This window comes from Rhinolophus ferrumequinum, chromosome 15 (assembly GCF_004115265.2).
Source record: "Rhinolophus ferrumequinum isolate MPI-CBG mRhiFer1 chromosome 15, mRhiFer1_v1.p, whole genome shotgun sequence".
Taxonomy (NCBI): domain Eukaryota; kingdom Metazoa; phylum Chordata; class Mammalia; order Chiroptera; family Rhinolophidae; genus Rhinolophus; species Rhinolophus ferrumequinum.
Genome location: NC_046298.1, coordinates 46,902,342 through 46,924,968, shown reverse-complemented (window position 1 = coordinate 46,924,968; position 22,627 = coordinate 46,902,342). Strand labels below are relative to the sequence as shown.

At 41.3% G+C, this 22,627-nt stretch overlaps 1 protein-coding gene across 3 annotated transcripts; it reads left to right on the top strand.

Annotated features, from left to right (window-relative positions):
- The first annotated feature begins 9,726 nt into the window (after window positions 1–9,726).
- On the top strand, window positions 9,727–21,854 carry LOC117034676 (zinc finger protein 675-like). Of its 3 annotated transcripts, none has more exons than XM_033127917.1 (5): window positions 9,727–9,830; window positions 11,271–11,400; window positions 11,750–11,845; window positions 19,195–19,268; window positions 20,386–21,854. In XM_033127917.1, the coding sequence occupies exons 1-5, from the start codon at window positions 9,738–9,740 to the stop codon at window positions 20,599–20,601; spliced, it is 609 nt and encodes a 202-aa protein (XP_032983808.1). In that variant the 5' UTR covers window positions 9,727–9,737; the 3' UTR covers window positions 20,602–21,854. The 3 variants fall into 3 exon arrangements, with proteins under 3 accessions (XP_032983808.1, XP_032983807.1, XP_032983809.1); XM_033127916.1 differs by having other exon boundaries at window positions 19,657–21,849; XM_033127918.1 differs by lacking the exons at window positions 19,195–19,268; window positions 20,386–21,854 and having other exon boundaries at window positions 11,750–12,969.
- Window positions 21,855–22,627: the final 773 nt, after the last annotated feature.

The following is a 22,627-nucleotide window of genomic DNA, read 5'->3' as shown; positions in this document are numbered from 1 at the left end:
TGCAAAGTCAATGCAGTCTTGGCTCCCTGAACCATGCTGGGCTTGTTACCGTCCATCTCAGGCTGGCAGGTTCCCAAAAGCTGCCCAAGAGATGCTGCAGCAAAGGTCTTGGGTTATCACCTACCAGCAAATGTTTCATGGGCTGTTGTAGTCCATCTGACCACTTCATAAACCTCCACAGCCCGTGGGGTGGGGTGAGCCTCCCAGCAGTCCAGAGTTTCCCATGTGATGTAGCAGCAGCTGTACAGGGAATGGGGACTCAGTGCATCACCAAGGTGATGCACAAGCATGGATTAAACCATAGCAAAGTGGTCCCAGACTCGCCCTTTGGGGGAGGGCTTAACAGTGAAAAGATAGCACTTTCCTCTAGGCCACACATGTGCCAGGCTCCATACAGGGACAACATTGGCTTCCTCCAGTTCCCATGCTGAAGCCACACAACTCAATCCTTCCCTGCACATCCTTGGGTATCCTGAGCTGCCACCCCTCCACCAGAGACCAGGTGAGTGCCCACAAGTGAGCGAGTCTGTGTGCCGGCTCTACAAGAGAGAGTCTGTGTTTCCAACAACCTTCCACCCCACTGGGAAGGGCAGACAGAGTCCTCGCTGATTTTCACTGCCAGATGCTGTTGGTACTCCACTTTCTGGCACAGTACCCCTGGGGTGGGAATCCTGGCATGGGGCTGGGACCCATCTCTCTTCAGGTGGGACCTCTGTTACTGAGGTGTCCCTCCCCACATTCAAATACTGTCTGTGGGTTTGGGTTCAGCCCATTTCACATCTCCGCCCCTCCTATCAGTCTTGAGGTGGCTTCTTCTTATATCCTTAGTTACAGAGGTTCTGTTCAACTAGTTTTCAGATGATTCTTGAAGTTGATTGTTCTATAATTTATTTGCAGTTTTGGTGTGATCCCGGGATGCAGTAGGCACAGCATTTACTTAAGCCGCCGTCTTTCCTGGTTCCACAAAGTGCTATTTTTTAATGTCCTGTTGCACTGTTGTATGTTGTTCAAGCTTATCCTATCAAAATGCTGACCTGATAGACTTAAAATAATCTTTGGAACTATAACTATTTATGAGAAGGATGTAGCTGGAGAAGGCTGCTTGTTTCACCTAGAAGGTATCATTTCTAATCCTTTATTAGATGTGACTAGGTATCATTAGGAACAAGAAACCAAAGGACTGGATATCCATTCGCAGGAGAACTGGAGTCAAGAAAGGATCCTTCCTCTTTCCCATCCCCATGGACTAGGTCCCTGACTCCTTTGGGGAGGGTTTATTGAGGTGTTATTTCTGTGTTCCACTGTAATGTGTCATGTGACAGGGACTCCACTTAGGGCTCTGAATCAGAGGAATCTCACAACAATCTTATAAGATACTCATTTGTGATTGAAGTCATGTTCAGATAGAACTTTTTAACATTTCTTTTGGGACAGAAGTAAATGTATTTTTTTGTGAGCAAAGAAGGGACAGATTATTTCTGATGGAAGCTGCACTGCCATATATTGTAGCATTGTTTTGCATTATCATTCTGTGAGATTGCACATCTCTGCCCTCTGATGTTAACCTCGACCACTTCACCCAGGCCACCCTTCCTCCTCTGGGACGATTGTACTTCCTACCAACATCACAGCAAGCTTGGCTGTGAGTTTTCGTGACTTCCTTGGCCAATTTGGTGTGAGTAGTGGTGGCATATTTCAATTTTAAAGGGAAGTTTTATGTGTCTTTGTTTGCTTCTAACTCTGCCGTTCTCTCCTCCAGTCCCAAATGAACTGAAATTTCGCGGATTCTAATTACGGGGACAAGCAAGAGGGGGACAATGAAAGATATAATAGGAGGAAGAAAGAAAGGTTTGTTGTTGTAAGCCAAAGAAAATTCAGGGGTATGTGTTACCACAGCTAAACTTCCAGAAAGCTGACCGGTATTCTTTCAATGACATTTTCTTTTTTCTGTACCCCACTATCCTCCCAATGTCAAGTTTACAGTTGGGAGAGGATTATCTCCAGTAATTGTACCACTTTTGAAATTTTGATTTCAAGAATTCCCTTTCTGGGGTGGCCATTAGCTCATTGGTTAGAGCACCATGCTCTTAACAACAAGGTTGCCGGTTCGATCCCCACATGGGCCAGTGAGCTGCACCCTCTACTAGATTGAAACAACTACTTGACTTGGAGCCGATGGGTCCTGAAAAAACACACTTAAAAAAAAAAAAAGAATTCCCTTTCTATATTATTACGCTCATTCCTTTCATTTTTATATATTTTATTTCTTTTAGAATATCCATTTATTTTTAATACATCGAGGAACATATTGCCTTTCATTGTCTAACAGCCCTCAGTGGCCTTATGGTGTCAGTTACATTTTCACCTTGTTTATCAAATGTTTGTAAATGACCTCACGCACCTTGCCCATGTTCACCTGCTGCCTTCACCTAAGTCAGCCTCAGGACCTGATGAGCTGTTTTTAACTCACATCGCTTTACAGGCAGGAAGTTCCCAATGATGTACAGAAAACCAAAGCAAACAAACAAAATAAATAAAAGAACCGTTAGCTTATAGGTGTTTGGTTAAATTGCTATCTGTTTTTGATGGGTGCTATTTATAATTTCTGTCTTAGTGGCAAATTATAAATGTTGATACATTCTGTTCTCATTTATTCAGATTATATTTTACATGGCCAAGAACATGGTTTGTCTTGGTTTGGTACTATATGCATTTTTAAAGATTGTGTGTAATTCTCTTGGTCGGTGCAGTGTTCTTCTGAAAGAAGACCTCAGTTTTTCACCTCCTGTGTCAGAAAATATCCAGTTCTTCTCTACTGTGTGTTTCCTTCCTCTCACAGTACTAGCTTACTCACCCAGAACACTTCACTTCTGACACTCATGGTCAGCAAATGTGTGGAGGTTTTCTCCCACACCAAGCAATTCTCTAGGACACCAGCTAGGTGTCCTATATGTTAATGTAATTATGACACTATCAGTCTGGAGATATCATCATATGTCACAGGGTGAGGGCTGAGTCCCATAGGCTGCCCCTCCTGCTTTTAACACAGACCCAGCTGGTGCTGGGTCATTGGTTACCTGTGCTTCTGACCAACTAGGTATAGATTGGAGGTTTCAACTACCCCCTTTGGGTTCCATTAATTTGCTAGATTGGCTCACAGATTGCCAGTTTATTAAAGGATGTGGTAATACAGATGGGCAGTCAGATGAAGAGATACATAGGGTCAGGTCTCAGAGGGTCCTAAGCACAGGAGTTTCTGTCCCTATGGAATTGGAGTGCATTACCCTCCCGGTGTGGATGTGTTCACCCACCTGGAAGTCTGTGAACCCTCAACTATTGGGATTTTATGGCGGTGTCCTCACACAGACATGATCAGAATGTAACTCCATTTCCAGCCCCTCTTCCTCTCTGGAGTGTGGGGGTGGGCCTGAAAATCCCAACGTTCTAATCATGGTGTGGTCTTTCTGGTGACCAGTCCCCATCTAGGAGTCCACTAGAGTCACCTCAATAGAACAAAACATGCTCTTAGTGCTGCATCACTTAGGAAATCTTCAGTTTTAGGAGCTCTGTGCCAGGAACCAGGGGCAGACACGAATGTATATATTTTGTTATCTCATAGTACTACAAATGTCAATTAGGTCCATTTCATTGATTTATTAACAATTTGTTAGAATCTTCTAAGTACTCATTTTCTTTCTAATTGTTCTATGTATTATTGAGAGAGAAGGCATGGGAATCTCTGAACATAAATGTGGATTACATTTTTTCTCATTACAGCCTGGTTAGTTTTTTCAGGGGTTTGGAAGTTCTGCTGCTCACTGCATGGTTCTTGATTGGTATGTCCTGGTGATGAGTTTATCCCTTCATGATTGTGAAATAGAGTTCATTATCCCTGGCCATAGTATTTGTTCTCTAATCTACTTTGATCTTAATTACTCAATTTTGAATAGTGCACACATGGTTTATCTTTTTTTCAAGATTTTCTTTTTCGTCCCTTTTTTCTCTCTAATTTTTCTGTTGTTGTTTGGTTTTTTTCCTTTGGTATTACCTTTAAATTTTTAAGATATCATTTAAATATATATTTTCCAGAGAATGTTTATAGTTTATTAATTTTAACTTTCAATCATGATGGGGAACTAGAATTAGATTTTAATTCACCAGGTCAAACTTGTTCCTGTGCTTTTCAAATATTTGAAGTTTTCAACACTGACATCTTTAATAATCTAATAATTTGCATCTGTTTTATAATGATATTACAGGGGGACATATGTCAAATTTTTGCATTGATTGAGGGAATTCTTTCTTTCTTCTTGTTAATGTGTTCATTTTCCTCCCTTGTAAATTTTACAAGCAACAACACTCCCATGAACAGATGAATTCTTGACTTTCACCTATAATTAGCTTTGCCTCAACTCTTCTGAGTTTGATGCAAATTCCACCAGCCATGCATTTATTTGCTAGTGAACATCGGAGTCCATGTTGAATTTGCTTTCCTGCCAATATGGCTGGTTGGCAATATTCCATAATACTACGTAATGTCCATAACCTAATTTTGAAAGATCACAAAATCTATTACCAACATTGCCAACATTACCAACATTTTATTAAAAATTACGTTCAGGCAGGAAATGCATGGAATATTTTTATAAAAGGATTGTATTAAGCTTTCAGTTATGTCATGTTGAATCATAGAAATTAAAACTGAAGATACATATCACAAGTCTAATTAAGTTAAGAAATCTACCAAAATGGTTCCATAGTTTTCACAACTAGAAGAATCCTTGCTGGTTTCAAATCCAAGACTTCCAATAAAGATGGGAAAGTTTTGATCAGTTTTTCATGGATAACCAAATATTATAGTTACACATGTAAGAAAAAAACTTCAAACTATAATGAACTCGGAAGGTCTTCATGCAGGATGAATCTTCACTAACCATCAGAAATTCATACTGCAGTCCTTGAATATAATGAGTTGAGCTATATGTTTAACCAAGAGTCAAGAATTACTAAACATCAGTAAATATGCATCTAAGAGAAATCTTGGAGTATAATGGATGTAGCCAAGTTCTTGTACAAAATTCAATCCTTCCAGGATCATGAGAATATTCGAAGGAAATCTTACAAATTTTATGAGTAACGATCCAGCTTTATAAAATATTAAGTAGGTTAAACTAATCACAATGGAAAGGCCCACGTGGGCCCCGCCCCATCCGGGAGGCCCCGCCCAGGCCTGGCCACTATTCACGCCCCGCCCAAAGCCGGAAGCGCTTGTTCCAGGCCACGCGGGCGTGACTCTACCTGCAGCGCGTTCGCGGAGTTTCTTTCAGCTCCGAATCACATAAGGCTGGCGAAAGGTGTCGGTGATATTGGGTGTTACTGGTTTAAACCTGAGCGTCTTAGTCCACGGTCCCGCACACGTGACGCCTGGCGGTCACTGCGGCCGTTGAAGTCCCCGCACCGGCGTCCCCCACAGCGGTGAGTCCGGCGTCCCGGGCAGACGTCCCGATCCCAGACCGCTCCGCCGCGGGGGTTTCCGGGTAAACTGAGGCCTTTCCCCCTGTGGTCTCTCCGCCTTCGGGCCCTTAGACCCCGCCTGCCGCGTTGTTTTCTGCTTAAAACCCTCCACCGGGCGGCCCTCCACGCGCGGTGTGAACTCCCGAGATGGACTCGGGAGATGGAGTCCAGCCGTTGGCGCCCCTCCCCCAGCCGCGCCACGCGGCCCCTGGAGCCCCGCCTCCTTCCTGGGCTGGGGTTCTGCAGACCCTCTCCGCCGCCTACAACCCCCCTCACCCCAGTTTAATAAGAGGCCCGAATCCCAGGAAAAGGACACTGTTCAGGGGGGTGGGATTTAGGAGGGAACACCGCGGGGTGTCACCAGGTCACCCCCTCACGCGGGGAGGGGCTTTGTGTGAGCGGTGACTGTGAAGGGCCGGCCAGGAAAGCGGCAGAACGAGGGTGTGAGGGGGTCCCGAGAAGGAGGCAGAATGAGATGAGTCCACAGGCGAGAGGGCTGAACGATCTGAACGATCAGTGCGGGGTCGGTAAAGAGGGAGCAGAACAGAGCACGTGGGAGGGACTTGTACAGCGACGGTGAGACAGAACGAGTGACTCGGGGAAGTAGCCAGAGGACAAGGAAAAGGGAGCAATACAGAGGGAAGGGGGAGCTGCAGAGAGATGAAGGGGAAGCTAAAGGGAGAGGGGTCCCCGGTTAGCAGCAGTGGGGGCAACAAGGGACAAGGCGCTTTAGAGGCGAGAGGGGTTAGGAGAAGAGATGGGGGGGCCGAGTGCAGGAACAGAAAGGGGGGCGCGGCGGCACAGCACTGGGAGAAGCCGCACTGAGAGCTAAGGTGGGGGTGTCAGTGAGTCCTGGCACAGGGGTATAATAGGAAAGACAGTGTCGCGGGGGAAGCGTCACAGGAGAAAGATGGGGAGCAATTAGAAAGATTAGGGAGAAAGAGCAACTGAAGGTGAAAGAGCTTTCAAGCGCTTCGCGAAACAAGTGCAGGGAACGGAACAGAAGCAAGGGGAGAAATCGGGAGGGGTGAGGGGGACAGGAGAGGACAGCAGTGGAGAGAGACACACAGATCCAGACAGGAATACATAGTAGCAGAGGAAGAAGGGGAGCCTCTGCCTGGATGAGTTGGTGAGTGGGTGAGATATGGGTGATGAAGTCGTGATATCTGACATGGGGCTTTATAGTCGATTTAATTTTACAGTGCTGTATATTCAGTCACACAGATGAGAATGAGAGTTACGAAACTACAGTTTCTAAGGCTTGTGCGTTTAATAATTATTTCATCACCGGATGGTTTCCATGTGTAAGCCTCATGCAGCCACTGGGGAGAGACCTGTGTCCGTCAGTCATGGGTCCCTTCTCATTTCCTGAGATGGCTTGAGGGATGTGACCTGGGACAAGAAATGACAGAAGCTGTCACTACATGATGCTTTTCAAGGAATATTAAAAACATTGCCTCCTTTTTTGTTTTACATGGAATTTACTTTTTCCTTTCTACCTCTCCTACAATTGATTCATTGTTTTTATAAAAAGCAAATTGAGATAAATCTTAGTCTGCTGAATTTTTGCTTTTTTGTAAATAGTCATTAACTTCTGAAATAAGCTTTGGTGACTTCTCATTACCAGCTCTTATTTTCTAAATATGAGATAGTCTTAGTTTTCTTTTAAACTTTGACCCTAGAAGTAATAACAGTAAAAAAAATCTCAAATCGATTTCTTTTCTAATAACATAGTGTCTAGTTTAGATGAGAAACCCTGCATTCTTTCTACTCTTTATCATATTGAAACATCCATTGGTATTTATTAATAATATTAGGCTACTTCAGTGTGCATTTGGTGAGGATGTTTGTGTTGAACCTAGTTTAGTGAGTTAGTCGGATATTCAGCAGCTTTTGTCTTCCTTTAAAGTGTTTTTGTTAAATTAGTGAGCTGTCCCCTCAAGTCCTTCTTGTCCATTCTCTGAAAATGTAGAAGGATGGACCAGATGGACCAGATGGACCGAAACTTGGTTCCCACAGAGCTCATCTATGCATGGTGAAGTCATGTGATCTATGTATTTCCACAGCTAACCCTCTTTTACAAGTTTTCAGCACCAAATGCATGTTCATCATTTTATAGCTCTTAGGTGATTCTCTGTGATTTCATGGAAAAGAGGAAGAAAATCCACCTGGGGAGCCAATCCTAGAAGTTCCTGCCGCAGTCCCTCACACTCCCCAGAGCTCCATTTGTGCAGTCTGGGATCTGTAGCCCAGTGTGACAGGAAACAGGTCTGGGTGGCAAGTCGGCACCCCAGGGAGACTTAGAGATGCCATTTCATTGACCCCCTGCAGACCTCAGAACCATAACTCCTTAGAGTGGGCCCTGATCCCCCAGGGACCTGCACGGTCATTGAAGCTGAAACTTCTCGTTCTGGTTCCTCCTGTGTCACATGGGAATTTTAAGGAGTGATGTGACCTGCGCCATCCCCCTGGGAGTTGGACACATGGTCTGGGTGGAGCATCGTTGTATTAGTGAGGTGTTCATGCGACTCTAAGGGGAGGCCAGGGATTAGCTGGGGGCTCCTGGACACAGTTCTGAGAGTTGAGAGCAGGCTTTGGACAGGGGAGGTAATGGGGTGCTGTGTTGGGTTTTGGGGGCCAGGAGAGCAGCCCACGTTCTCATTGGTATGGGAATGGGTGGGCGCCTGTGTGAGGGGAGGACACGTGAAGACAGGAAGGAAAAAAAAACGCAGTTCTGTCTTCACTTAGGAGCTCCTTGTCCCTGACTGTACTGTGACAAAGGACAAGAGAGGACGACCTTGTCAGCATTTCAAGGTCCTGCCTGTCAGTTGGGAGGAAGCAGATGAAGGGCCTGTGCCCACGGCCTTGAAGGCACATTCGCAAGATGTCCACGTGATTCCTCCCCGAACATCACCTGAGGAAACACCAGAGCAGGAGGAGGACAAAATGGCTGCTTTTCAGGTAAGCGTTCCGTCCTGAGTCACCAGTTGTGTCCGCTTTTCCTCCTAAAATTCGTGGATTTAGAACCTGCCACCTTTAGTTCTCTCCTCCTGAAGTTCTGCCTAGTGAGGCTCTTTTCAACTACTTACTTTTTCCTTTTCCTCTCATGAGAGTCAAGGTCAGCTCTGTAGAACACTCTGCCCTTTCTCCCAGAGCCTTGTCTGCCTTCTGTCCATTAGGCTCCCTGAGGAGATGAGGAATTCTTACTGTGAATTACTGACCCTCAACTACTGAAAACATCCCGTTTGTGACAAATCCACCTGTCAGGGTGGTTGTGTCCAAGGTCCCTGTTAGGTGGGGTCAGATGCTCAGTTAGGTGCTCAGATGCTCAGTCCTGAAGAAAGGTGGTATAGGTGTATGGTCGGACAATTAAGTTTGCGAACTCATCCTAGAACAAGTGCTACATACCTCATGGCTGAATATCACTATGGTCACATTCGAAGTACTCCCCTTGGGAAGCTATGCACCGACGCCAGTGCCTAGTCCACCCTTCAAAGCTATTTTGGAACTCTTTCTGGAGTGGCCATTAGAGCTGTCATCGTATTACCTTCGATGTCCTGAATGTCATCAAAATGGCTTCCTTTCAATATTTCCTTTATCTTTAGGTAAAGAAGGAAGTCATTGGGGGCCAGATCAGGTGAGTATGGAGGGTGTTCCAATACAGTCATTTGTTTACTGGCTAAAAACTCCCTCACTGACAGTGCTGTGTGAGCTGGTGCATTGTCGTGATGCAAGAGCCATGAATTGTTGGCAAAAAGTTCAGGTCACCTAACTAAGTTTTTCATGCCCCTTTTCAGCACTTCCAAATAGTAAACTTGGTTAACTGTTTGTCCAGTTGGTACAAATTCATAATGAATAATCCGTCTCATATCAAAAAAAGCTTAGCAACAGCATTGCAACAAGGTCGCAAAATTAATTGTCATTCCTCATATGTCCTGTGACTGCAGTGTCAGGGCTGTAGAATGGGGGTAAGAATGTGCACAAGGACCCAGGATGCCTCAGTGCTCAGAATAGGGCAGAAAGTTCTGGGGTGAACAATGAGTAATTGGAAGAGACTTGCTCACTAGATTGGTAAGAGAGACTGTTTAAATGCACTATTAGAGTTACAGAACGTGGGAGCTATATAAATGCATTGACATTTGTAAAAAACTAATGTTTTTATGATCAGATTCACATTATGATTTCCTTATTTGTTCATTTGTGCCGGTAACATCACAGCGGTGATGGTGTGTCCTTCCGTGTGCCTCAGCCAGCTGATACCCATTTGTTCCTGCCACCTGATTTTCACTTGGTTGAGGTCCTGTCTTCACTATAAAGTTAATATTTTTATCTTTATCATTAATAAAGGTCTGGAGGGATTTATAGAGAGATGTGCAAAAACCATCACATTTCTTGAAACTCCCTTTTCTTAGTTTCTCTGCTTTGGAAATTGCAGGCCCTCAGCTTTCTTTACTAGAGATAATTGCCTTTGGAGTGGAGGCTTTCATCAGTCAGGCCTTGTTCCTGTAAATTTTCATTGTATCCCACACTCATGTCACAGACATTCTCTACTTCATCCCTTTTTGTGTTCTCAAGAAAGTTTGCAAGAATCATATTATTAAGGTGTTGAAGTGTGGGAAGTTTGTCATGTATAGCTCAGCACAAATGACATGCAATTTTTTTCAAAGAAAAAGCCCCTATAACTTATGTTATTGTGTGTTCTTCTCCCTATTGTGTTTATAAAATACAAAGAGTATCATCCACAAAAGCATTTATGAGATTTACAGAATTGAAAATAATTGTGATTTCAGTGACGTGAAAATTTCTATGTCACTTTTAATGTGTACACAGTTCGCGTATGTCTGTGTGTCTTAACATGGTTTGAGCTATTCTTTCTTCTTACTTGTTTAAGTTGTTTCTTTTCTTCTCAGTTACAGAAACTGCAATGAATGTTCATGAAGGTTGTCTATACATATTGCTCTGGACCTTTTTGATAAATTCTAGACACAGTTTGGAATAAAACCCAAGCTCTACCATTCTACCAAATGCTTCACAAAATATTCCCATACAGGAGGAAGATTAAAATTTTTTATTAGATTACTTATGTTCTTTATGAATCAATATATAAAATACAGTTAGAATGTTCTCTATTATACAGTAAGTTTTCAAAAAGAATTGTGTTGCTATGGTTCTAAGAGAAGTGTAAATTCCATAAAACTGTCGAAGTCATGTATTAATTTTTCCGTTTCCTTCCTCTGTGCTATTGAACAGTGTGACATATGGAACAGAGACATTGGTGTCACTAATCAAAAATGAATTTGTTAAATGTGGAAACTCAGGCCCCACCCCAGGACTCCTCAGTCAGAATCTGCATTTTTCCAACAGTCCAGTTCCTTGGTGTCAACGTGAAAATTTGAGAAGTACTTTTGCATTTCTAACTCGCCATGTCATTTCCAGCCAAGAAATGTACACAATGTATCCTATATGATACAAATATAATACACAAAAATCCATATGCCTGTGTTGATGCCTAAACATGTATCTTCCAGAAAAGGAAAGTCTGTACATTTGTTTGTGGATCATACGAGTATGTTATCCTCCTTTCTCAGAAAATATACTAAAGATTATTACTGTCAGTGAACTTACTGTTTAATTCCAGACACTCTTCTAGGTCAAAAACCAGTTCTCTTAACTCTGTTTTTATATGGAGTCATTTTATGACCTTACCTGTGGCCATGTGGTTCCAATCCATGTGGTAAATATGTCTTTTGTTTCAGGGACGGTTGACATTCAGGGATGTGGCCATAGATTTCTCTCAGGAGGAGTGGGAATGTCTGCTGAACCCAGCTGAGCGGAAACTGTACACGGACGTGATGCTGGAGAACTACAGGAACCTGTGCTCCCTGGGTGAGGGTGACTTCCTTCCAGAACTCCTACCCCACCACAGGGTTGTGTTTCCTTCATCAGTGCAGTGTCTTCTGGGAGCTTCTGCTTTGTGTGGTAGAGTTTGAGATCCCGGCTCTGAGGAACAAACTGGAGGTTTGCCGGTGTAGAAAAGAAGTCTTCATGATGCCCTTGAAATGGAACTCAGGTTCCATGTTGTCTAGTAAAGGTGCTGTCAGAAAAGTGTTTTGGGGGCATCCTTTTCTAGAATATTCTAATTTTCTGCAATGTCCTTTCTTCCCAACTGAGCATGTACTGGATTAGAAATTGAAGAATCTCCATCAAAATCCATGTTTCTTTTTCTAATAAACAGGTCTTGCTATCTCTAAGCCAGACCTAATCTCCTTTTTGGAGAGAATGAAGAAAGCCTCGGATGTGAAGCAAGAAAAGACAGTGTCCATCCACCCAGGTAGGTGGGAATGAAGGAGGCAGATGACACTGGTGACAGGCCCAAGGTCCCGGAGGAGCCAGACCTTAAGATGTGGTTTGGGAAGCTCTGCTTCAGTGGAAAGGATGTGAGGAGCCCAGGTTACTTTCTGTTGCTGTCACAGAGGGACAGTCCTGTCCAACACGTCCCGTGCTCCTACATCCTCTAGGGACGGTCCTCCTGCTCAGTGATCTGGGTCCCATTGCAGTGAGGGCTGACGTCCTCCCCCTGGACCGTGGGGGCCGCCCTGGTGTGGCTATTGTTCCATTGCCTCAGGGGCCGGGGAAAATCTGTGCTCTCTGCTGAGGAATTCTCCCGGAAGCCATTTTTAAAGTTCTGTTCTTGTCTCATGTAAGGAGTTTGTGAAGGAAGTGGTGGAGGTCCTGGAATTAGGGTCAGAAATCTCAGAGACACTGGTGACAGATGTCACATGTTTTCTGCTTTATAATTTCTAATCCTAAGGAGGCTTCAAACATGACCCTGCAAAGTTCAGACTCAGTAATTTCATGTCAGCACCAGTCATCTCCCTAAAGTGAGAAACCATAAACTTGTTTTCACTTCAAAATGTCCTTTTGTATTGTATAAACTAACATGAGAAATTTCGAGTCTGTACTCCCCAATTCTCCATGTTAGAATAGTTTAACGTATCTGTTTACCTCACAGGATTCTTAAATGAATTTATGCCTTAGGGGAGCTTAGAACATTGTCCATCATAATAGGAAGGTCTCCATTGTTCCCTGATTTCTTAATGACTGTCCTGTTATGATTCTGTCTTGTTCAGTCCAAAGCTGCCTGGGCCTGTGTCTTGTATGTTTTCACTTTCTGATTAGATGGAGAAGTGCTGATACATGTGCTCGAGTGAACTCCTTTGGTAAGAAGTGAGGCTTAGAATTCTTAGGTTCCCATATTTCAGAATATATTTACTTCCTCAATTTCAGTTTACTTCAGGCAAAAAGTAATGAGGTTTGTCATCTTGTCATCAGCATGTCTCTCAGTAATGGTGTACTTTAATCTCAAATATTGATTTTATAGATCACTCATTCTCTGATATTTGACAATTTTTTTGTTCCCTCTATTTAGAAACGAAGGGGTTTTTGTTCTCTATATGACGCAGTACAGCCTACATATTTACTGTAAGAATAGTAGCAATATATTAATAACCTAATAATTCCTCCAATGTCATTTCCATGCTTATTTATTAAAATTTTTCTTTAGAAGTGTTTATGAGTGATTCTAATGCATGGTCTGTGAAGTTTTCCTGCCCTACAACACATACTCCGTTGATTCAGAATGCTTGCTGTTCATGGGGCCACACTCACGGTGGAAGCTGAGTTCTACAGAAGGATTCTCTTCAATAGTACATCTGTGTAGTGTTCAGAATTCTGGAGATACATTTTCTCGTATTGTTATTTTGCAATTCCATAACAGTGAGTTTCCTATTTTATGGTAGTTTCCTCAAATTTTGTTACTTCCCTTTTTGGTTGTTCCTCATGTATTATGAATGCTAATGACAGTTTTCAGCTCAGTACACTTAAGACAATGTGAGGTTTGATTCTCAAGGAATCGGGCATATGTCTGTTGTCATTAAAATTAGGTGCATGTTTGTGTGTATCATTGATATAATAATGTTGGATCTGCCGGCAGTTTCTGGGTGTGGGCTGGGATCCTATCTCATGAAGCCGAAGAATGAACACACAGACCAGGGAGAGGCAAAGAGTTGTAAAGGAAGATAGTTTATTAGAGGCAGGAGAAGAGGTTGCAGCTCCCGAGCGGGAGAGGGTACCCGAAACTGGGAAGCCCAGTGACTGAGGCAAAAGCTCCTACTAAGGGGACTGAAGCCTTTTAATGGAATTTGTCTATCAGGTTTGTCCTGTTTGCCTTTCCTGAAGGGATTAAGGAACCAACCCATTCCTACCTATCAGATCTGCTCCTTTGTCCAGCCAGAAGGGATTAGAGATAATTATTAACCTCAAGGCATATTCTCGTATCTTTTTCCTGCAGTGAAGGAGACATTCCAGAACATGGAGTTTCAGGATATGGCTGCTTTTTGTTTATTCCATCAGGGACCCCCACCCCCCACCCCTCTGTCTACCTAGTTAGCAATCATACTAACTAACCTGTCTCATCATTTTATCCTTTGTGCATGACTTATTTCTTTCTTTCCTTACTTAGTGGTCAGTACTTTTCTTACCCTGCGTAGTTAAGTAGTTGTGGTAATAGTCTTCATTTCACATCTATTTACTGGTGATTTTATGTTCTCTTTGTGAGAGAATCACTTTTTTGAATTCCAGATAATTTTTTAAATGTTTTATAACTGTATCTCTTTTAGATATTATTTTTCATTTTCAATTTTCGTCAAAAATATCACTAAAAAATCTCCCACCTGTAACTATAGTCCCGTTGTGTTAAGTATATTCACATTGTTGTGCAACTGATCTCTGGAAATTTCCATCTTGCAAAACTGGCTGAGGACCCATTAAAGAACCACTTCCTCATTTCCCTTCACCCCAGGCCTTCCTTTTGTTCTGTGAGGAGGACTGCATTAGGTGACTCACAGAAGTGAACTCTTACAGTATCTGTGTCTTTGTGATTCATGAGCTTTATGTAAATGTCCTCAAGGTTTGTCTGCGTTGTATCAGGTGAGAGCATCTGTTTCTATTTCAAAGCAGAATAATATTTTGTTGTATGTATATGCTACATTTTCTTCACCCTTTCAGTGGCCATTTGGGTTGCTTCCACCTATTACCGGTTTTGTGAATAATGCTATAGTATGCATGGGTGTGCACATGGCTCTTGCAGAGCCTCCTTTGAAGTCTCTTGGAAATGTACTCAGAAATGGGAAGGCTGCATAATAGCGGGATTCTATTTTTAGTGTTTTGGAAGACCTTCATATTGTTTCCACCAATTACTATTTCATCTAAGAGTGCATAAGGGTTCCAGTTTCTCCACATTTTTGCCAACACTTGATATTTTGTGTTTCTTTGATCATCCTAATTGTGTTGTCATCTTACCGTGGTCATCCTAATTGGTGTGCAGTGATACTGGGTTTTTTTAAGTAGTGGATACAAACATGTATATTCTTGTGTGAACACAACGAACTACTGGAAAGATACATGGACCTGAGATCAGATATTTCAAAGAAGCTGAAGTCTGAGGATGATTTTTATGTTCATAGCAGTTTTAGGTCACAGCAAAATTGAGTAGAAGTTACAGAGAATTCCCACGTGCACAGCTTTCCCCTTCTGTCCCCCCCCAAGTGGTACATTTGTTACATAGATGAAGCAAAACTCACATGTCATTGTCACTCAGAGTTCATAGTCCACCTTAGGGTTTACAGTGGGGCGGTGCATTCTGTGGGTGTGGACACATTTATGATGACGTGTCGTACAGTGTAGTGTCATGGCCCTGAATATTCTCTGTGCTCTGCCTGTTCATCTATCCCTCCCCTAAACCCTGACAACCAGTGATCTGTTTACTGTCTCCATCATTTTGCCTTTTCTAGAATGTCATAGCTGGAATCATACATTATGTGGCCTTTTCAGATTGGCTTTTTTTCACTTAATGTATATCTAGGTTTCCTCCATGTCTTTTTGTGGATAGAAAGCTTTTTTCTTTATAGCACTGAATAATATTCCATTTTCTATGTGTGCCACAGTCCACTCCTTCCTTCACCTCTTGGCAGATATCTTGGTTGCTTCCTAGTTTTGGAAATTATAAATAAAGCTGCTGTGAACACACGTGTGGGCTATTGGGTGGACACACGTGTGGGCTATTGGGTGGATAAACGTTTTCAGCTATTTGGTAAGTACTGAGGAGCACAATTTCTTGATCTTATGGTGTGAGGATGCGTAACTTTGTACGAACCACCAAACTGTGTACCCAAGAGACTGCAGCATTTTGCGTTCCCACCCGCAGTGAGTGAGACTTCCTGCTGCTCCACGTCCTCACCAGCACTTGGTGTTGTCCGTGTTCTGGGTTCTGGCCCCTCCTAATAGGTGTGTAGTGGTGTTTAGTTTGCTGTGTGTTTAATTCTCATTGTTGTTTTCATGTGCATTTCCCTGTGACATATGATGTGGAGCATCTCTTTATATATCATTTTGCCTTCTGTGTATCTTGTCTAGTGTGCTGTCTGTTTAGATCTTTGGCCCATTTTTAAATCAGGTTTGTAGTTTTCTCATCGATCAGTTTGAAGTCTTCTTTGTGTGTTTTGCATAGTAGACCTTTACAGGTATGTCTTTGCAAATATTCTTTCCTAGTCTGTGGCTTCTCATCTTGTACTCTTGATGAGGATGACTAGTTCATTTTTGCTGTGTAGTATTTGGTTTCAAACATGGGAGTTCAGAACTTTATATTACAGATTACAAAAACTTGGTTAAGAATTTGCCTTGAAAAAAACTCTGAAGTATATGAAATTAAGTTTACTTTGTATTTAATAACATTTGCATTACAGTTCCAGATATGGGTTCATTCCTTGAATAAACACAATGAGTCACATGTTTATGGGGAAGATTTTACATACAAATTTTCTGACAATATTACGTCAACTCTAATGAAATCTTTTAATTCATTCCTAATTGTACAGCACTCTCAAATATGGCCTTTTTAAAAAAAATTTTTCTGTTATTTTGGTGTTTTTTTATATTATAAAGATAATATGTGATTGTTACAAAAATTGAAACAGTAGAAAGATACTAAAATTTTCATTGTGATTCAAAATGTGATCAACCATTTTATTTATTTCTATTATTAAAGTATAGTTGATATGCAATATTAGTTTCAGTTTATAACGTGGTGATTCTTCATTTACATATCTTACGAAGTGATCACTATGCTGCGTCAAGTACCCATATGCCACCTGACAAAGGTACCACGATATAACATTGACTATATTCCCTATGCTACATTACATCTCATGTTTTACTCATTTCATAACTAGACGTTCATACCTCTCAACCCCTTTTTCACCTTTCCTTGTGGCCCTCCCTTCTGGTAACTATCAGTAAATTGTATCTGTGAATCTTTTTCTGATTTGTTTTGTTTGTTCGCTTTTAGTTTTTGGATTCCACATGTCAGTGAAATTGTATGGTATTGGTCTTTCTGTGTCTGATTTATCTCACTCAGCATAGTAACCTCTGGGTTCTTCCATGATGTTGCCACTGCCCGCATTTCCATCTTTGATTTGGCTGAATATCATTTCATTGTGTATATCTATCACATCTTTATCCACTGCTCTATTGATGGATACATAGATTGCTGCCACTTCTTGTCTATTTTAAATAATGTTGCAGTGGATGTAGGGGTGCATATATCTTTTCAAATTATTTTTTTTATATTTCTTGCATAAATGTCCAGAATTGGAATTGCTGGGTCATATGGTAGTTGTGTTTATAATGTTTTCATGAACCACCATACTGTTTTTGCTGCACAATTCTTACATAAATATAATTGTTACAGCTTCTCGGTGAATTCACCCTATTATTATTGCATAATATTCTTTATGTTGTGACACTTTTTGACACTGTGTATTTCTCTGATACTAGTATGGCCACTTATGTTTTTTTCAGTAACTGTCTGTGTGGAATTCTTTTTTCCATCCTTTTAGTTACGAGGTCTGACAATTAAGTTTGTGAACTTGTTGCTAACCCTTTTTGATGTCAGAGGGATTATTCATGACTAATTTGTACCAACTGGACAAACAGTTAACCAAGTTTACTATTTGGAAATGCATGAAAAAGTTAGATGACCTGAACTTTTCACCAACAATTCATAGTTCTGTATCACAACAATGCAGCAGCTGACACAGCCCTGTTTTCTGAGGGAGTTTTTAGCCAGTAAACAAATAACTATTGGAACACCCTCCCTACTCACCTGATCTGGCCCCCCAGTGACTTCTTTCTTTACCCGAAGATAAAGGAAATACTGAAAGGGAGACATTTTGATGACATTCAAGACATCAAGGGTAACACGACGACAGCTCTGATGGCCATTCCAGAAAAACAGTTCCAAAATTGCTTTGAAGGGTAGACTAGGCACTGGCATCAGTGCATAGCTTCCCAAGGGGAGGACTTCGAAGGTGACCATAGTGATATTCAGTAATGAAGTATGTAGCACTTTTTCTAGGATGAGATCGCTAACTTAACTCTGCCGTCTTATGTCTTCACATTTAAAATAAGTCTCTTGTAGACAGAAGGTGTTGGATTTTGATTTTTTAATCCATTCAGCCAACTTATGTCTTTTAATTGGGGGAATTTCATCTGCTTTCATTTAAACTAATATATTACAGGGTGGGACTACTATAACCATTTTAGAATTGTTTTCTGCACTTTTTGTAGCCCCTTTGTCCCACTTTTTCCCTCTCTACTGTGTTCCATTTTGTTTCTATGATTTTTTGTTTTTTGACAGTGACATGCTTCTGATCTTTTTCTCACTTGTTTTTGTGTGTCTAGTATAGCTATTTTATTGTTATCATGGGGGTAACTTGAAACATTTTAAAGTTTTGAGAGTGTATTTTGAATTCTTGGCCAGGCTGTTAATAGCTCTGTTAATTTAGGGCCAGTATGTGGGGATTTAGTTTGTTCCTCTGATTGGACCATATTTTTCTGTTCTTTATGTGCCTTGTGATCTTTTGTTGAGATTTGTGAGAAGAAACAGCCACCATCGCAGGCTTTGTAGACTTGCTTTGTACAGGAGAACACAGATAACAGGAAGCTGTGCTTGAAATTCTGAGGGCTGTCAAACTAATTCTGGGGAAGTGTGTTCTCTGTGTTTTTTGTGTGTTATTTTCCAGTCCAAAATGTTTTCTATTTCTTCTTTAGAGGAGTGGTACCTTCCTATTCTTGATGTTTGTCTTCAGTACTGCAGTCTTTGTGGTGTTTGAACAATTACTCACCATTTTTCTTAGTGGCCACCACAATGCATTCACATTGCACTGCCATTCCCTTAGCACTTGGTGTCATGCAGAAGATAAAATGAGTCCCTCAGGCAGCTGCAATGAAAGGACACCATTGGACACCCAGTATACTCAGCTGTTTCCCTCCTGAGAAGAAACTGGGAATTGGTGTTTTCTTGCAATATTGCCATGGTGTGCCAGGGAGGGTCAGTGACTATTATCGGCCAACATAAGCAACTTTTCTTTCCCTTTAGATGTCTCTTTCCTGGGCATGCTGTTAACTCTGAACTCCCTTCTGAAATGATTAGTACTCTCCATGGAGGAGCAAAATTTTTGTGCTAACTCTTACGCCATCTTCCTCAGTCTTATAATAAGTATTACATTCATGCAGTAGAATTTACCCGACTGTAGGAAGAGTAATAATTTATTTGGTGCCTTGCAGTTATGCCTTCGGAAGACACCCAGGGCTTGTTGCCAGCACCGGACATGGAAGATTCATTCCACAGAATGCTTCTGGTAAGATCTGGAAGGTGTGGCCTTGAGTATCTACCCTTATTGAAAAAGTGGGAATGTGAGAGGGGTTGTGAAGGGCCGAGGGATATTATGATGGACATAACCAAACTGGGACCATTACTCATAGTAAAATTTGCCAAAGAAATCAAAGATATAAGACGTCTTGGGAAAACCGTCACTTTAAGGCAGTTACTTTTGCAGAATAATCTGTTTCACTGAAGAAAAAGTCCTTGTTCCAAATTCTCTAATTTTCATTATAGAAAATAATGGGAGGGTAATGTATATAAGCGTCATGGTTCCATAGGTATCACGGTGTTATTGGGAACAACTTTACATGTTTAATGAAATTAGAGCCCTTACTAAATTCCTTTCTGTCTTCAATGATTACCAGAGTACGTGTAATGGAGAGAGGAGTTATCAATTCAATGACTCTTGCAAAAACTTTAGAGAAGGGTCAAATCCTAATAAGTATCAGACAACTCAGTATCCAGAGAAACATTGTACATATGGGAATGTCTTTGATCAAAGCTCAAATCTTATATATCAGAATCGTCATATTATAGAGAAGACAAAGAAATATAGTGAAAGTGACAAATCTTTGAACCGATCTTTAAATCTTACTGAACATGAGAATATTCATACTTGGGAGGAATCTTACAAATGTAAGCACTGTGGGAGAGTCTTTATTCGATTACCCAGTCTAAACAGATGTAAGAAAATCCATACTGAAGAGAAGGCTTACAAGTGTAGAGAATGTGGCAAAGCCTTTATTCGGCGTTCACATCTTACTAGACATGAGAGAATTCATACTACAGAGAAACCTTACAAATGTGAACAATGTGGCAGAGCTTTTACTCAGCGTGCACATCTTACTGTACATGGGAGAATCCATACAGGAGAGAAGCCTTACAAATGTGAACAGTGTGGCAAAGCCTTTAATGGGCGTTCACATCTTACTACACATAAGATAATCCATACTGGAGAGAAGCCTTACCAATGTAGAGAATGTGGTAAAGCCTTCTTTCGGAGTTCAAGTCTTACTCAACATCAGAGAATTCATACAGGAGAGAAGCCTTACAAATGTGGAGAATGTGGAAAAGCTTTTATTTACCGTTCACAGCTTACTACACACGTGAGAATTCATACTGGAGAGAGACCTTACAAATGTGAGCAATGTGGCAAAGCCTTTAACCGGTGTTCACATCTTAGTCTACATAAGAGAATTCATACTGGAGAGAAGCGTTACAAATGTACAGAATGTGGAAAAGCCTTTATTCACCGTTTACAGCTTACTCGACATGTGCGAATTCATAATGGACAGAAATTTTGTAAGTGAAGAATTTGGAAAACACTATTGTAGGACCTAGAGCCTCCTTCAATATCAGAGAATACATACTGGAGGGAAATTCTCCATTTCTAATAGGTGATGAAAGACCTGTGTCAAAAATATACACTTCAGAAAACCCAAAGAATTTTTGCAATAAAGTGACTTTAAAGATGTAAAAAAATGTGGGGAAGTGTTCATCAAAAATCAAATGTGGAATATCAGAATTGACATTAGAGAGTAGTAAGTCAAGAACACTCTTCACAGCTTACCTTAAATCAGAATACTTATAGTAAATAAGCAAAAGTTAAAAAACTTAGAAAACTTTCTTAGTATGTTTCAATTTAAGAAACGGAGGAATGTTGGACAGGTATTATTACTTTCAATGTATTTTTATATATTGACATTACTCAACGATTTTGTTTTTCAAAAGGAAATATTAATGTAAATCCTCTCTAAAGTCACTTGACACTGTATTTTTACACCTAGTGTGTGGTGAATAATGGCTTGATTGTGGCTCCCTCAAAGAGCTGAGAGCCCTTGTATGTTGGATGCGATTCACTCAGATCTCCTTTTCTCTGGAATGCTGACAGCACTGTAATACACAATATATGAAGAAATCTAAATGGAGATGCTGTTTGGTTGACTTAGAACATTGATGTAAGTCACCGTGAAGTTGGTGTTCAGAGCATCGTTCTCTGCATTAATGTAACACGGGAACATTCTGAATTTTAACTAGTTTTACCTGTTGTTCTTTAAGGAAAATAGGTGGCAGTTCATTAAAACCATAATGTATTTTTGTAGTAGCGAAAGATAGGCGTCGTTGAGTATTATATGATGTGGTTGAAATAAAGAAGTCCTCAGAGGTACCTGAGAAAAGTACAGAAACTCATACCTAAGTGCATAATTATTGTACATTCATGTTTCCTAAACAATGAGCCTCAGTCTTCAAACCCATGGAAAACAGAGCTCTAAGGTTACTATATCAGAACAACCAGAATGCTTCTTAAATGCTTGTATCTGTATTTTGTCCATAGATCTTATAGGATGTTTACCATGCTTTATTTAGACTATGTGCGAACTTTTATTTTTAATAAAAATGCGAATGATTTTTAATGTACTAACACTGATGTGTAGTCAATGACTTGTTATCCTGCCACCTACGTTAACCTTTCCCACCTTAGTCACAGTGGTAATCAACAATTGCTATTTGGTGATGCTGTGGAATGAGAGCATTAGGAATCCCTTTTCTTTGTGTTCATAATCTGCAAATAATGTGAGGTTATTTTCCCCATAATTTATATATTGTACTCTCTTCTCCTGATTGTAACTACTAGAGAATTCTGATGGTTACAATAAAGGTGATACAGTAGTGCTGTAGAGAGTTTAATTAAACTACCATATTGCTGCCTCAGAATCCATGTTGTGTAGCCAAGTTGCCTTGAAGTGACACTGGCCCCTCCCACTAGTGCATACACTACTGTGCGGACAACAGGTGACAGACTCAGAAGTGAATGTAAGTTCCTGTTATTACTTCTCCAGCAGCCCTTGTGAGCAAGTATCCCCTGCCTGTGAGGGACTTCAGCTTGTATACCCCTGGATAGATCCCTGCAGAGCTTACAAAAACCTTGCTGTCTTTTGTTTAAATTGACCAATCTGGGCTTAACTTGAGAACCCCAAATCATTTCTCCCATGAACCCTAATAAAGGCATGTGCCCTGGGTCCTGCCCCTGTCTGGTGCATCCTGCCTCTGCCTCCCCATGTGGCCCTTCCAGGCGTGCTTTGTCCTTCCTTCAGGACCTGTGAGGATAAGAAATTGGTCTATTTTAGTTTGCCTGTCATTTTTGTTGAACTGTACATTCAGCATCCAATGAAGGAGCTCTGCTTAACAAATGCTAATTTATCAGTCACAGGAAATACAATTAGAAGCCGTACTTTGGTCCAGGAGGAGGTAACAGTCTGCTCTACCTGGGTTTGCAAGGCGGGCATGTCCGTGTACCTCACATTCCCCATCTGTACCAGGATTTGTGGGTGTTTG